This window comes from Denticeps clupeoides, chromosome 1 (genome assembly GCF_900700375.1).
Source record: "Denticeps clupeoides chromosome 1, fDenClu1.1, whole genome shotgun sequence".
Taxonomy (NCBI): domain Eukaryota; kingdom Metazoa; phylum Chordata; class Actinopteri; order Clupeiformes; family Denticipitidae; genus Denticeps; species Denticeps clupeoides.
The window spans coordinates 8,377,240-8,391,812 of NC_041707.1; the positions used below are offsets into that span (position 1 = coordinate 8,377,240).

The following is a 14,573-nucleotide window of genomic DNA, read 5'->3' on the forward strand; positions in this document are numbered from 1 at the left end:
ATGCACATATCAGTTATTTTTATATACCACAAACTGTGTTAGTGACTTTATGCACTGATTGCAAAAAAGGTAATACAGCAACCTTGTGAAACTGTCGGGGACGTATGAGCATCATAGATTTTTTTTTTTTTGGTTGATGATATATCAGGGACATGACTTCGGAGTCTGATTAGTTCAAAATAAAATGCCTAGAGTGAGATAAATGGCCAAGGCAGAGCATGTTTGACAGGCCAGTAATTACCTCAATCTTGCCCCAGATGTCGTGGTAATTCTCCTGCTGTTGGATGTCACTAAGGAGTTGCTGGATCAGAGGTTTGCACTGGGCCTCCATTTTGGGGACTGGGGATGATGTGGCAAATTTGTACCTCTTCTTGTTCTCTGGGGCACCCCAGCCAACTTCGTCCTCTGAGAGGAGGTCACTGAGAGGGCCCGATTCGATGCTCTCATCCAAGGAAGGCGCAATGTCACTTGAGGAGGTTGGGGACAAGCAACCCATGAGAAAGGGTTTTTTGTAGGTGTGGACTGGGGGGAGAGGAGGCAGGCCATTTTCCCAGTCCTGGTTGAGCTCTGTGAGTTCCCAGTCATCCACGTCCTGAATGGGCTCCTGGCTTGGCCGCTGAGGCAACACCTTGGCCAATGTCTCAAGCTTCTGTGCCAGCATTTCAGTCTTTCTCAGTTGGACGGGCAGAGCCAGGAATTCATCTGAGCCAAACCAGTACCCCCCTTCCTTTGGACTGTGCGCCTCCTGACAAGGGTGGTCCCCAACACGCGGGACAATCCACAGACATGTTTCAGTGGAAGGAGGCTGCACTTCTGGGCTAGAGGAGGAAATGTCCTCGCAATGCTCAATGTCAGAGCTGTCTAACTCTGGGGAATCAGGCATTGAGCTTTTTGGGTTCCCCAAAGCATCGTCTGGAGCCCCGTCCTTTGAGACTGTGGCTGAAGTTGGGATGAATGGAGGTTTGTCAGGGAGAAGGAAGTCCTGTCCAGCCTCAGAGGAACTTCTTTGACAGCGCATGTGGGTTCCAGAGACAGGTGGCCTTTGGTGCACTAGTTCCTTGCAAGCCTGCATGTTTTTGCCGTTCATAGCATCCAGGCTGTCGTAGGAGTGGCTATTATTGCTGGGGTACACTGAGTCCAGATCCAGCCAGAACTTGGAGCGGTCAGGGGGATCCAGGAGAGATGGTGTGCTTCGGCTTATGTCCGCCTGAAACTGTAAGGAGCTGTGCAATGTAACCCTGTTGGAATTAGCATCTCCCTCCAGGTACATGGCCCGTTTGGGCAAGGAAGGCTGAGTGGGTGACACCTCATTACTGAAACTGCCCTGGAGTGGGCGTTTGGAGACAGAACTCTCTCCCTGGGGCGAGTCACACTGCACTGTGACTGTGGAAGGAAAATCCTCCATATTGAGGCCTTTGGACAAGTCTTTGGGTGCCTCCTTGGAGTCCTGGTAAGGATGTCCTGTACTGAAGTTCTCACTGTCCTGCCTCTCTTTGGAGGAGGACAGACACTCGGCCGCAATGGTCAAGAGGTCGACGCTCTGCAGGAGCTTGGGAAAGTCTCGCTCTAGCTCAGGGTAAAGGTTCAGGTGTTCATGACCCCGTTCAGGGTCCTCACTGGGGCTGTAGTCGCTCAGCTCATATGCAGTGATACCGCAGTCCAGGGAGAAGTAGTCCTGACTACACTTAATGGTCAGCTGGCCTGAGTCGTCCACCTCAGTCAGTGCATCCAGCCGAGTCTGCAGGAAAAAAAAGTTTTATGGGTGTTACAAGAAGTGTAGAGGTTTGGTTGCCTAGCAGATACAACACTTCAACTGCAATGCATCAGTCCCAATACATGGTCTCATCAGAAGAGACATTTGAAGAAGCTCAATTCTAGCCATCTAAATAAGATTTAGGCTTTGAAAGTTCATAAGGACCTTCCAAAACCCACCACAAACTAAAACATTGAAGTATGTCTGGGAGGAAGTTAATAATTCATAATGAAATAAATCAAATGTAATGCTGTATCTAAATGTATTAAAAAATCCCCCCCCAAAAAAATGATATTGTCACCTGGTCGTGTTCATGGGAGAAGGCCTGCAGGATGTCGGTCTGGCGGGTGTAGTTGCCGTTGGAGTCCTGAAGTCCCTGCAGGAGTCGTTCCTTCAGCACAAGGACAGACACACGCAGTTGGTGCCAAAGCAGCTGCACAGTACGAATGTCCACAATGATGTTCACAGAGTAGGAGAGAAGCTTCAGGGAGAACTCCGTCTCCAACAGGGCATGGATCTGCTCCACATGGTCAGAGATGTCCTCACAGATATCCTGAGAGGTAAGAACAAGAGTGGAAGGGAGAGTTAGAAAAACACTCAAAATGTCAGACACAGACAGTTATAGTATTGCTGCTGAGTGAAACACATCCAATATTTCCTCTTTCTACATAGACATAGATTTCTCTAAAGTCAATGTAATGAAAAGCATTAAAATCCAGCCACATAGCAACAAATAGCAATAAAACAATATCACATCCAAACTACCTCTGCGCATCATTAAAAGGAGAAGTAAAGCACAATGGGGAGTGTTTGGATTCAGTCTTCTTTCCATGTTGACAACATGAGTCAGGTTCACATGGTGAGTGAATAACACCGTAACAGCGTACCAGCCTCCACACCAACTGAACTAATGCAATCATTATACACTTTACACTCTAGTGTCTATTTGTAGCTGTTGCAGCAGTATCGTTTTAGAATGTTACAATATTAGAACAATTAGATTTTGTTGCCATGATTACATATGTAAGATCTTGCTGTTCATTAGCAAAACTGGTCATGTGATGTAGTGACTATAATGTGGAAATTCCAACCCCACTGATTTAAAACAGTGCCCCCCTCCAACGAAAACTTGATTCAAAAACAAGGCTCATTCAACAACAATTTAAACGGCATAAAATAAATATGAAAGGACCAAGAATGAAAAGTTTTACACGTTTATAGTTATAAAGTACAAACGAACCATTATTGAAGATGATGATTGAAAAGAGGACACAGAAGACCACCAACACTGCAAGGTTGAAATGTCCTTGTTTAGATGGGGTATAATTAGAGAGTGCCTGTGGACATGGCGGCCTGATGTCCAGTCGTTAAGTGAAAACTGGAAAAGAGAAGCTAATTTGGTCAGAAAGAGCAGTGGGCCATTTGAGCGATGGTGCCAAACCCACCCATACCCAGCTGCTGGCAGCCAAAATACGAGCCAGACACAGACGACCAGGCTGGCTGAGAATATATCTGCAGCACAAACAGCCCCTTGAAATGCACGCATATCACTGGAGACTCCAACTAATGTCACATTGGCTCATATTTAGCGCCACATCTGTTTTCATTAGTCTTCTCAGTTGAGAACAAAGTGAACGTCTGGAGGTTTTTAGAAATTAGTTGGTGTCTCATTTGGCAGCGTACCAGCCCATGCTGCATAATGAAATTCAGGCTTGAGTGAATTAATCTTGCTTTCTGGGTACAGCATTGTCAAAAATACTGCGTTGGCCTGTATGCTGGAGTTAATTTGACAGTTTCCTTCACCATGGGCTGATATATTTCACATTCATCTGAGTCAGGAGTTAATACGTTCGGGACGCTGAGACGCTGTCCGTCTCTGGTCTCTTGTCATCGTGACTTAAATCAGCAGTTGCGTTGTGGGTATAGAGGCGTCCGCAGGCTAATTTCAGCTTCTGTTAGGACTGCACACATCAAAGACACATGCTGCAAATAACAGCTTTGTAGAGTCTGCTATAAAAGATAGATAGATAGATAGATAGATAGATAGATAGATAGATAGATAGATAGATAGATAGATAGATAGATAGATAGATAGATAGATAGATAGATAGATAGATAGATAGATAGATAGATAGATAGATAGATAGATATTAATCGTACTTCTCATAAGATTCAGCCTCATCATTTTCAATATTTAGATTTATAATATTCTTTCTTTGTTATCATTTCATTAGGCTGGTTTTCAGGGAAGTCTTTTTTTGCCAAAGACAAGAAGCCATTGTTCTTGTTTTTAGAAACTGAGTTGGTGCACGTAAGTAAGCACACAATTAACAAATTGAACGTCTGAAGAAAAGCATTTTGAGTGCAACCATTAATGCTGACGTCACCTTCACTTTCACTGAATCCTCTTAGCTTTGCAGCGTTTGCTCAGCAGTTTGTCCTCTTCGGACCACTGTCCTTAGCCTTGCCCCCCGCTCTGGGTTAAAAGCAATCTGCTGACGCCTTTTTCTGACAAATGCTCTTCTAGTAGGTCGGTAAGAGGGAACAATCAGTCAGTATAACTTCACACATAATATATAAAACGAATAACAGCCCATAAACTGTGGAGATGCCAGCAGTATCAGGGGCCCTGAAATTTGTTGTACGCAAAAGGATCTCCACAACAGCGTGTCCACAACATCACAGCCACCGGCAGCATCTTGGACAAGGGGCTTCCTGGTCCCTAAAATAACGTGGCATCTCTGAATGTAGGTCAAGCACGTTGCCAACACGAAGAAGACCCACCGTGCACACATGCTCAACACCGTCATCTCAAAAATAAACACTCGCCACTGTAGGAAACGGGGTCACTGTATACCTGAGGATGACATATGAAAGGCAGCTATCTTCCCAGTTTGGAAGGAGTACATCATGACTACTTAGACCTTTACCATGAGAGGGTGTCTGTGTTTCAAACACAGTGCAATAAGAGGTGAACAGAATTAATCATTATTGAATAAAAAGATCTAACTAACATAAACAATAAAGCTGGCGTTCCAATCTCATTGAGTCCATGTGGGATTTAGGGAAAAAAAAGTTTATAATAAGTTTGTGCTTTGCAAAACAAAATATGCAGAAACAAGGCACAAAAATTCCAAAGCAGCTTTTCTATTTAGCATCTGAACATATGCTCTACCTAACTCTGTTCATTCATTTAAGTAGGTAGAACATTACTCCTACTGTAGCTCCCAGTACACTGTAGCTGAAAGTAATATGGTGGTAGTAGCCTAGAGGGTAACACACTCGCCTATGAACCAGAAGACCCAGGTTCAAATCCCACTCACTACAATTGTCCCTGAGCAAGACACGTAACCCTAAGTTGCTCCAGGGGGGACTGTCCCTGTAACTACTGATTGTAAGTCGCTCTGGATAAGGGCGTCTGATAAATGCTGTAAATGTAAATGTAAAATGGTTTCCTACCTGCAACAATCCAGTGAAGGTTCTGAAGAGCAACTAGAAAAGTGGTGCGTTCAGTTATATTACTGTTCCTGCATGGGGTACGTTTGTCTCTCTCTCTCTCTCTCTCTACTGACCTCATTCTCCAACAGTGGGAGGGGCTCCCTAACAACACTGGGGGTCTATTTTGGGATTTGACCTCAGTCCCCTCACACTTCTGCTGGGCTCACCGTGAACAACCCCCCCTTCCACAGCCAGCTCTAGGGACAGCTGCCTGCCACAGAGACCTGAGGTGAGATGAAGGTGGAGGGAGGTGAGGGGGTCAAGGACGTCTCCTGAAGCCACTCTGGTCTTGGAATGTTTTGCCTCAAAACATTTGTTTCAGATATATTAATGCCAATTTCACATGGCCAATTTATATGCTGACTAATTTATACTTGACAGTGTATAAATGTCAGTGGTGGCCCAGTGTGTAAGGAAGCGGACTCGTAACCGAAGGGTTATTGGTTCATGGCTGCCCACTGATCACAGGGTGATGGGTTAAATTCAGAAGACACATTTCATTGTGTGCACCGTGTGCTGTGCTTGCTGTGTATCAGAAAAAAAAAATTTTTACTTTATCAAGTAGGTGGCAGTATTTCACCCAAAAGTATTTCACACACCTGCACTCTCCCAACAAACATGTCCTTCATCTTCAGCACATGGTGACACAACAAAACGTTCCCTCTACATTTAACCATCACCCATGGTGAGCAGTGGGCAGCACTGGGGTCAGTGCTTTGCACCTTAGTGGCTCTGGATTCAAACCGGCAACCTGTGGTGCATTCTAACTTCAGGAATATCACTGCAATATAATACATAGATTTCTTTCACATAAAGAATTATTTATTTTGTTTACATATTTTTATTGACATGTTTTGTATTTTAATAAATTTTTCCCACATTGCATAATTGAGGGGATTTATGTAAAAGCTGCAAACTCATTTTCCATAATCATAAACCTTTGTTTTTTGCAAGAGTATTTGAATAATACATTTCTTCTTCGGTAGCAATGCTACATTTTGCATTACTCATCCAAGTATTTCCTTTGAGGCCAAAATGGAGTTCCTTCATCGAGCACCAGGAAGCACAGTAGCTTCAGTGCTGTGTAAGTTTCCAACAAAGTAAAAAACTAAGTCTCATGGGTAATCTCCAGCCAAGTGAGTGTATTTGCTCAGAGGTGCCATTCCAGTTCTGCATCTCAAATTCCTTTTATTATATAGACACCCGTGAGCAACACCTCGGATGAGACAGCAGAGGCAAACCCTTTCCACTCAAGACCTAGTTTCATGCGCTCAGAAGGTAAACCATAAAGAGATGACCTGCTTTGCCAGTCAATGCTGAAAAGGAGCTGCAGGGAAGTTTTAACGTGCAGCATTCTGTGCTCAAGCCTGGCAGCAGGAGACGGTGACCAGCACACCGAACCCAAACTGTTCACCAGAGTGGGTGTGTAGAAATCAGGAATCAGACTCCCCATTCCAGCTTTCACTGGTCCTGACTGGCACATGAGCTGTCGGAATTCTGAACATTCTCTGCGGCGTTGGCATTACATCACGGGAAATGAATGTCTGCTAAAAGCAGCTGCATGATACGGCACACAGACTCTGAGTAAAAATAAAGACGTGGAAGACTGTGGAACGTGTGACTTTGTGTTCGGGTTGTGTGTCCGGCATGTGTATGTGTATGTATGTATACATATATTTGTGTCTGCTGGGTGTACTTGAGCTACAAGCGTGTGCGTGTGTATGTAAGTGTGTGTGTATGTGCTGGGTTTCTGTGTAGGAGGGAATGAGGGCATGGCCCACCCGACCAGAAATTGTTCTGAGGATCATGTTATTTTAGGTAGGGGTGGGGTGACAGTTGTTCTCTCATGCTCTCTCTCTCTCCCCACATTCAACACTCAACACCTAAATTCAACATGGTGCCATATAATATTTCATGTTCTGAAATATACATTATCATTCTGGGACATTGACACAATTCTAATCGTTCTGGCTCTATACACCACCACAAGATGTGCTTTAACTGTAGACCTTCAGCTTGATGGTCCTGACTGTATATTTAATTTTGGTAACTTTTAGTAACAGATGCCAGCTGCCACCCACATACCTACCCCTTCTTTATGCCACTGTCACATTGCAGTGCCACAATACAACTGAGCAGCCACAAATAGGACATTCAGCAAAACACAGATGTCTCTATAGGTATTTGAATGTTCAAGCATTAAATATACAGCAGCAAGGTTACATAAGAAAGTGAACATAAGAAAAGATTAGAGGAGTACAGACATTTATCAGAACTCATGGACCCAGGCCACTGTAGACCACAGCACCAGGCCTCCATGTCAAAACATGTTTATTAGCCCCACCGCCATGCTTGTGGCCTGGACTGTATATAGGTTTCTATATTGATGAAATGGTGAGTTTGTATTAAATGAACAAAAATCTGAAATATCTGAAATAAATTCGACTTTGTATAATACTGCATACTGAAGGCAGGAAATGAGTGCAAAAAATTCCAGATTCTGACCACTAGAGGGCAGAAACCAACCACAAATACACAGTGTAAACACCTGTAACCCCTTAACACTGAGGAAGGTAACACAGGTACTGCTAAACTATTGTAAAACACCTAAAATAGGAGTATAAAACACATACACTATTGTTTCCAGCAGTTTTTTTAAGTGTTTGATTGATTGATTGATTGATTGATTGATTGATTCATGATTAGTTTAGGCTTTCTTTATTAAAAGAGAGGACAGAATAAAGGCCAGTTCGACAGAAATGTGTCACATTATACTATGATTGATAAAACAAAACCTGAGTGTTACATAATTAGAAAACTATTAACAGTGTTCACCTCCATGTCAGAGTACACTGTAAACGTATTAAAGCCTCTCCACTGCCAAATGGCTCTAAATGCCAGCACTAATTTCCTGTCTTTCTCTGTTTCATCTATGCCATGAGTCACGATTTTCAGGGCTGCTGCGAACTGATGTAATGTGTTAACGTCTATAGAGGCGTTGTTCAGCTCCAGCCCAGGACGTATATACTCTGACACACAGACAGGCCGCACGATGCTGGCAGTACGTAATCTGCACTGAGTCATTGTTTGCTGCACAAAGCCCCTAGTCACGGCCCATATAACATTAGTGGGTCACATGGGCAGAAATGTACCTCAAACAATGTACCTCAGTGAGTGGCAAAAGAAAGTGTTTTTTTATTTAAGAGCTGGATGGATATTATGGCCAATAACGCTGAAAAAAAAGTCAATGTCAATAACCAATGCTCTGACTTCTACATTTGATTTATTTCCTCAAAATGGCAGCGTAAACTCCAGCATATCTACCGATTTAAAGTTGTAATGCTCATTAAATCCACTATATTTTGTGTCAAAAAAGAATAAAGTTTATTACAGCTTACTCCCACACTCATAAATAGTGGACCAAATGGATAATTTAAGACTTGGCCTGATCGCCCACAATATGAACAACCAATCAGACCTACAATCAGTAGTTACACGGACCATCCCGCTGGAGACGTACTCCATTGTCTCTTACTCCATTGTCTCTTACTCATTGACAAAATGGCAGTAAGTGCATTTTGAACGTGGAACTTTCTGGTCTTCTGCTTCATAGGTGGGAGTCTTACAACTTAGTGGTAATTTAATACGCTCATTAGACTACCAAAACATTGTTATTTAATATCAGAACCAAGGCGACACTGCATGCTGTACAATGATTTAAGTGGCACTTACACAAGATTTCTGGGGTATGAATGAAAGAAGCAGTTAATTCAGGAGTTCAATGAACCTTTATGGCTGCAAGCAGATCCAGGCTATTAAGCAGATGATGTGAGCTGAGATGAAAGGTTTTGTGAAAATAAAAGACTTCTCAAACTGAACATACTGCTTATATAGCAGAAGTCCTTCTGACATGAAAAAAAATCCCTCATTCATAAATAATAAAAGAAAAATGTTATATAATAGTTTGTACTTGAGCAGGCAGAGTAACATCCTCGTTCTGAGGACACTGCAGTCGCATTTAAGATGAAGAAGAGCATGGGGACTGGGCTAAGGACACGGAATCACTTTACCGCCAGCATGTCAGCAACAACCCCAGCATGCTACGTTATATAACTGCAGACACGCAGCCTGCATGCAAATCCAGGCGAAGACTGCAGACCTTACTATCATTTTAAAACACTCCCTTGTTTTATTAAAGTCTTTGCAGAAATAACCTAAAGTAAAAATAGAAGAGCAAAACTGTGGGAGTGGAACTCGTGGGTCTCACACTCACCTATGAACCGGAAGACCACAAAGTCACAGGTTCAAACCCCACTTACTAACATTGTGTCCCTGAGCAAGACACTTAACCCTGAGTGTCTCCAGGGGGGGACTGTCCCTGATTGTAAGTCAGTCTGGATAAGGGCGTCTGATAAATGCTGTTGTCATGAATGCTTATGCACTGTCATCATAGTGTAGAAAGGGTGTGCTGAATTATTACAGTGTAGACTCTCCCATCACACTTGAAAAGTTCCCGGGATGTAGAGTGTGGGGACAGTAGCTTGCACAAGCGCAGCTCAGTGACCCCTTGGCTCCCTCATCCGCTAAGCCACTACTGCCCCCTCTGAATCATGTTTCCAGAAAACATAATGGGATTAAACTGAAATATGCCAAGACATCTGAATGGGTTAATACTATATGAATGAAGGAACCTACGACTCACATTTGACCATTACCACATTCAAACCAAACGATATCTGAAAGGGAGACTGGACTGATTTAAATTGATCTCATATGAAAGAGAGAGAGAGTGAAGTCATCACCTCTGACCTCTGCTCCATACTGATGACCCTAATTGACATTGTGATTTAGATTAATCTTTTACTGATTTATGGTTAGGCTTAAGTCAGGTCATCACACTGGACATCAGTGTGGAATTTAGTTTAAAGGTCCCCTGACATGAAAATTTCACCTCACATTTAACATTAATACGAGATCCCCTAGCCTGTCGATGGTTCTGCAGTGGCTAGACATGGCAATAGATGTAAAGGGTGCTTTGGACATTCTGTTTCGCCGTTCAGAGAGCAGCAGCTCAGACAGTCAGATCTGGTTGGTGAATAGTGTTGATGAAGTAATTTCCACAAATGCTCACACACTTCTCCTCCTCTCCCTCCTCTCTCATGCTCATTAGCATTTAAAGCTGCATGGTAAGTTGGTATGTAAGTTGATAAATGGTAAGTCCTGAGGAAACAACATCATGTGTGACTGGCACAAAGCTTGGAGAGCTTTAAGGACAACTTTGAACCTATAATATAGAACCACTTCCCTCAATAGCCTGTTCTGTGCCAGATGGCCCATGACTGCTCAGCAGTTAATATTTCTAGATCAGAATAACGATTTCAAATTCAGTCATTGCTATGTTTCTCACAGAGAACATGAAGAACCCTTTAACAACAAACATATTGATGAAATTCAATTTCTGCATTTATTTGTTACCTGTGACATTAGGCATTTCTGCATATGCACATTTTTAATAGAAATTTGAAGAGAATGTAAATAAATGCATTATAGGATTAAATATTTTCTATTTACTTTGCTTTGCATCATTAGAAGTATGCTTACCTTGAGTTGCACCAAATGCACATCCACGTGCCTGTTGAGGGAATCCTGGTGCACAGAGTGGGTAAGGTCCCGCACCCTGTCAGTTGTGGCCCTCAGCCAAGTCTCGATCTCTGGCAGGTGGAGCACCACCTTCCAGTCTGCTCCGGTGTGCAATGGTGGAGGCTTTTGGTACCTTCGGCGAGGGTCTCCCAGCTGAGAAGCTTCACCTGAGCAGGTTCCCTCGCTTGAGTTCGGCTCCTCGTCCTTTGGGGTCGGGTCCAGGGTGGGCGTGACAGAAGTGATCATGGGGGAGACGGCCTCAGTGGCCATGGGCGACGCAGCAACATTCATGGTGAGAAATATACAGGTCCTAAAGGGGCGGGGTCCACAGAATCAACTACAGGAAAAAGTAGTGGGACAGTAAAAGAGGGACAACAGGGGGGGGGGGAATAAAATGGGAGACAAAAGGGAAGTGAAATATTAATAAGTGACCAAAGACCTGCCAGATTATGCTTAACATAAAGGAAAGCCAGCCGGTTCATTTGTGATGCAAATCCATGTGCACTCCTTTTTATGCTTTGCTAGGGAATAAATTAGCTTGTAGACAGCTAAAATTAGAGGCACCACTGATCCAAAGGAGTTTTTTCTCTGCTTCTGAGACCTCCTGAGCCATTCAGCATGTGTGAAGGGAACTGAATGCCACGCGGCCCACTTTTTTAATTTGGTAAAGCATTCTGGTGTAACTTCATATAATCCCACATATCCCAGAAATACCGTGTTTTTGGTGCATTTTGCTCAGAAACCATGCAGAATACTGACAACCTGTAATGGGTATTCCCACCTACACGCCACTTCAGATTAATAAACACACAAGCAATATACCAATATTTTAAGGGCTTTGAATGATTTTGCACAATGTTTATTTTATTTGTACGCCTTCTGAAGATTAACAGCAATGAAGTGTAAAGCACTCAGGAACAGTGTCACCAACTCTGTTTTTACTTCTTTTTCATGTCAAATAAACCGGCTGAGACCAGTGTGCATGGTGAGCATATGCCACTATTTAACTAGTATGAAGTGTCATCATCAATAGATGATCAAATCAAATCAGATGTTGTGGATTGACGGTTTTGTTACGTGTTCATAAAAATTAAACCTGATTTACACTGATGACAAAATAAATCTTTTGATACCTCCATATTCAGGCATATTCAGGTTAGTCTTTTTTATAAACGTCCACTGCTCCTAAACAATAGCTTTATGTAAAATATGTATTAAATGGGTTTCTTTCAATATTCCTAGAAGTCTGATATCATTGGAAATCCCACTATGAGATTAGTAACAAATATTGTGAACCCCCCCAAAACACACACACACACACACACACACAATCCCGTAAATCTGAAATAAAGAAGCTAAGTGAGCCCATCAGGTCACCAGGGCCCATTTAAAAATAATCATGATAGGATTGCAATTCTAACCAGTTATCTGTTTAGCTATTGAGCCCATCTGCCTGTAGCCTCTATAAGTAAGACCCAGTCAGAACAGAGATCACAAGATTATCTATAAACAGGGCACAGTGTGCGTTGGAGATGGAGGTGGGTGCTCTCTTCTGGGTGACGTAAAACATAATCCATTTAACTGCTTACCTCGACTGCACCGCTGTGTAGCCTTGCAGTCTGAAACCGAGTGTGATTTAAAATTACCTATTGGTTATGGAGGTATCCAGTTCTGTTCCTGGTCATGAACCACCTCGCCCCTAATCGTAGCTCAACAACCAGGCCAATTGCGAAATGAGATGCACAACATTGGAAATCAATGGCTCACATACAGTAGATTACACATGCGACCAGATCAGCCCAGCCAAGCCTGCACCAATGATAACACAACACAATATCATAAATAATTCAGCAAGTTTGACATCCTGACATTTACACCCCATCACTTCTGTTCTACATTTATCATCCTGGAGATGACAGCAGTCATCTGCTTAATTGTTTCTGGAGATGACACACTCACTCAAGCGCAGAAAGGTTAAGGGGACGTGGACCATATCCCTCGATAAATGTTCCTGCGCTTCATCTGCACATGTTAATATATACATACAGTAACTGAATACATTTACACAACGAGTACACAAATATACCTAAATGCTATTCTGACGTAGTCTGAGGTGTCAAATATCAAACTAAATCAACCAGTCTCATCATGAACACTTTTCATTGCTTAAGGTGAGATGTAAATAATACACTTTCCTCAATTCATAAGGCACTGAACTCATTTTCAGCATGTTGTCATAACCACACACACACACACACAGTGGCAGGGTCACAGACACCCTGAACAGATGCAATGCCAGATCACATACCACTGTTCAGCCTGCACAGAATCCCTCTGTCCCAGCAAACCTCATCCCTCACTCCAAAAAAGGGAAGGCTGCTGGAACTGCTGATGCTGCCGTCTGTTGTCACGGCGATAAAGATCCCGTGTGCTCCCAGCGCCATGCGCTCAGAAAGGAAGGCTGCTTTCTTTTCCTGCGGCCGTCTACCAGATTCCCTTTCATTGTCGGTCTGTCTCAGCCGGTTGCTAAGCGAGTAACGGGCACTGCACAGCACCGCCGTTGTCCATGTCCATGTGTGTAGGTTGTGGAAGGAGGGGGCGGGGAGAGGGAGGGAGTCAAACAGACTAAAACAGAGAGGGAGAGGGAGATAGAGAGAGAGAGAGAGAGAGAGAGAGAGAGAGAGAGAAAGGATAAAGAAGGAGAAGAAGTCTGCAAGGTTGTTCACTTGATCAACCTTGTACACTTTTTGGATCTGACTCAGCATTTCCTATTAACAATGAATTTATTTGTTTACTAGTAAAACTAAGTAAGATAAACTAATGGAAATGTACATGGAAGTCAGTCTATAATCTATTCCTGTGCATTGGGAAAAATAATCACAGCACACAGTTGACTGGATGTGAAAAAGCATCCATCACAAACCAGCAGAATGAGCTCATTACTCAGAAATAGTCCAGATTTCCTTAAGACGGATGACCTCAGCCAAAGAGCTGGGCGTGAATTGTGTCGTGAACGTTCATCTGTGAATCACACAGCCTGTATAATCATACGACTTATTTAGCTGCAGACCTGACAAATGGGTCACGCTCAACAGCCAGAGAATGCGGCAGACAGTGCTGCTCTCTGGCATTGGACATTGCCCGTTTCAGGAAAGAAAAAGTTCAGTGCTCCTTATCGGGTTATGTCTTGAACAGAATTTATAGGTCCCAGCTCTTTTTTCACAGCTACTCTCATTTGCTTTTGCGGAAAGCGTCTGAATAGCTGCTGAAACGGCTTTTACCATGAAACAGAGAGAAGAGCTTCTCTCAATTATACAAAGCTCTCAGCGGGCTACTCCAGCAAATACTGATGACACTGCAAAACCCATCCTATAACAAGCAAGTTAATTAGCATATATTCCTCCAGTAAGACAAGCTGGTTTTTGCATGGCCTGTTTTTCAGCACAATCACGGATGGGTGATGGGTGATGGATATGAGACACTGTCAACTTTCGCAAGCAGAGAAGTCTAGAGAATTATTTGGATTATTCCAGTTCAACATCTATACAGTGGGACAATCCAGTTGCTGGTGTTGTTGCTAAGCAGCACCAGTCATTCTGCAGCATTTCACATTGTGTTGTGTTATATAATAGAACATAACATAATGAGACAATCGAACTCTGGAAGTATCTACAAGTATCTA

The 14,573-nt window shown here is 43.0% G+C and overlaps 1 protein-coding gene across 2 annotated transcripts in view; it reads right to left on the reverse strand.

The window, feature by feature from the left end:
* The window catches only part of akap6 (A kinase (PRKA) anchor protein 6), a 92,034-nt gene that overhangs the window by 73,407 nt on the left and 4,054 nt on the right, over nt 1-14,573 (reverse strand). The window contains exons 1-4 of one of the 2 annotated variants that reach the window (XM_028988443.1): nt 13,200-13,481; nt 10,853-11,228; nt 2,055-2,306; nt 242-1,738 (exon numbers count right to left, since the gene is read on the reverse strand). In XM_028988443.1, the coding sequence (XP_028844276.1) occupies nt 242-1,738; nt 2,055-2,306; nt 10,853-11,182 (2,079 nt within the window). In that variant the 5' untranslated portion in view covers nt 11,183-11,228; nt 13,200-13,481. Of the gene's footprint in view, nt 1-241; nt 1,739-2,054; nt 2,307-10,852; nt 11,229-13,199; nt 13,482-14,573 lie in introns of those variants that run through there. The other variant, XM_028988433.1, reaches the window with a different exon arrangement.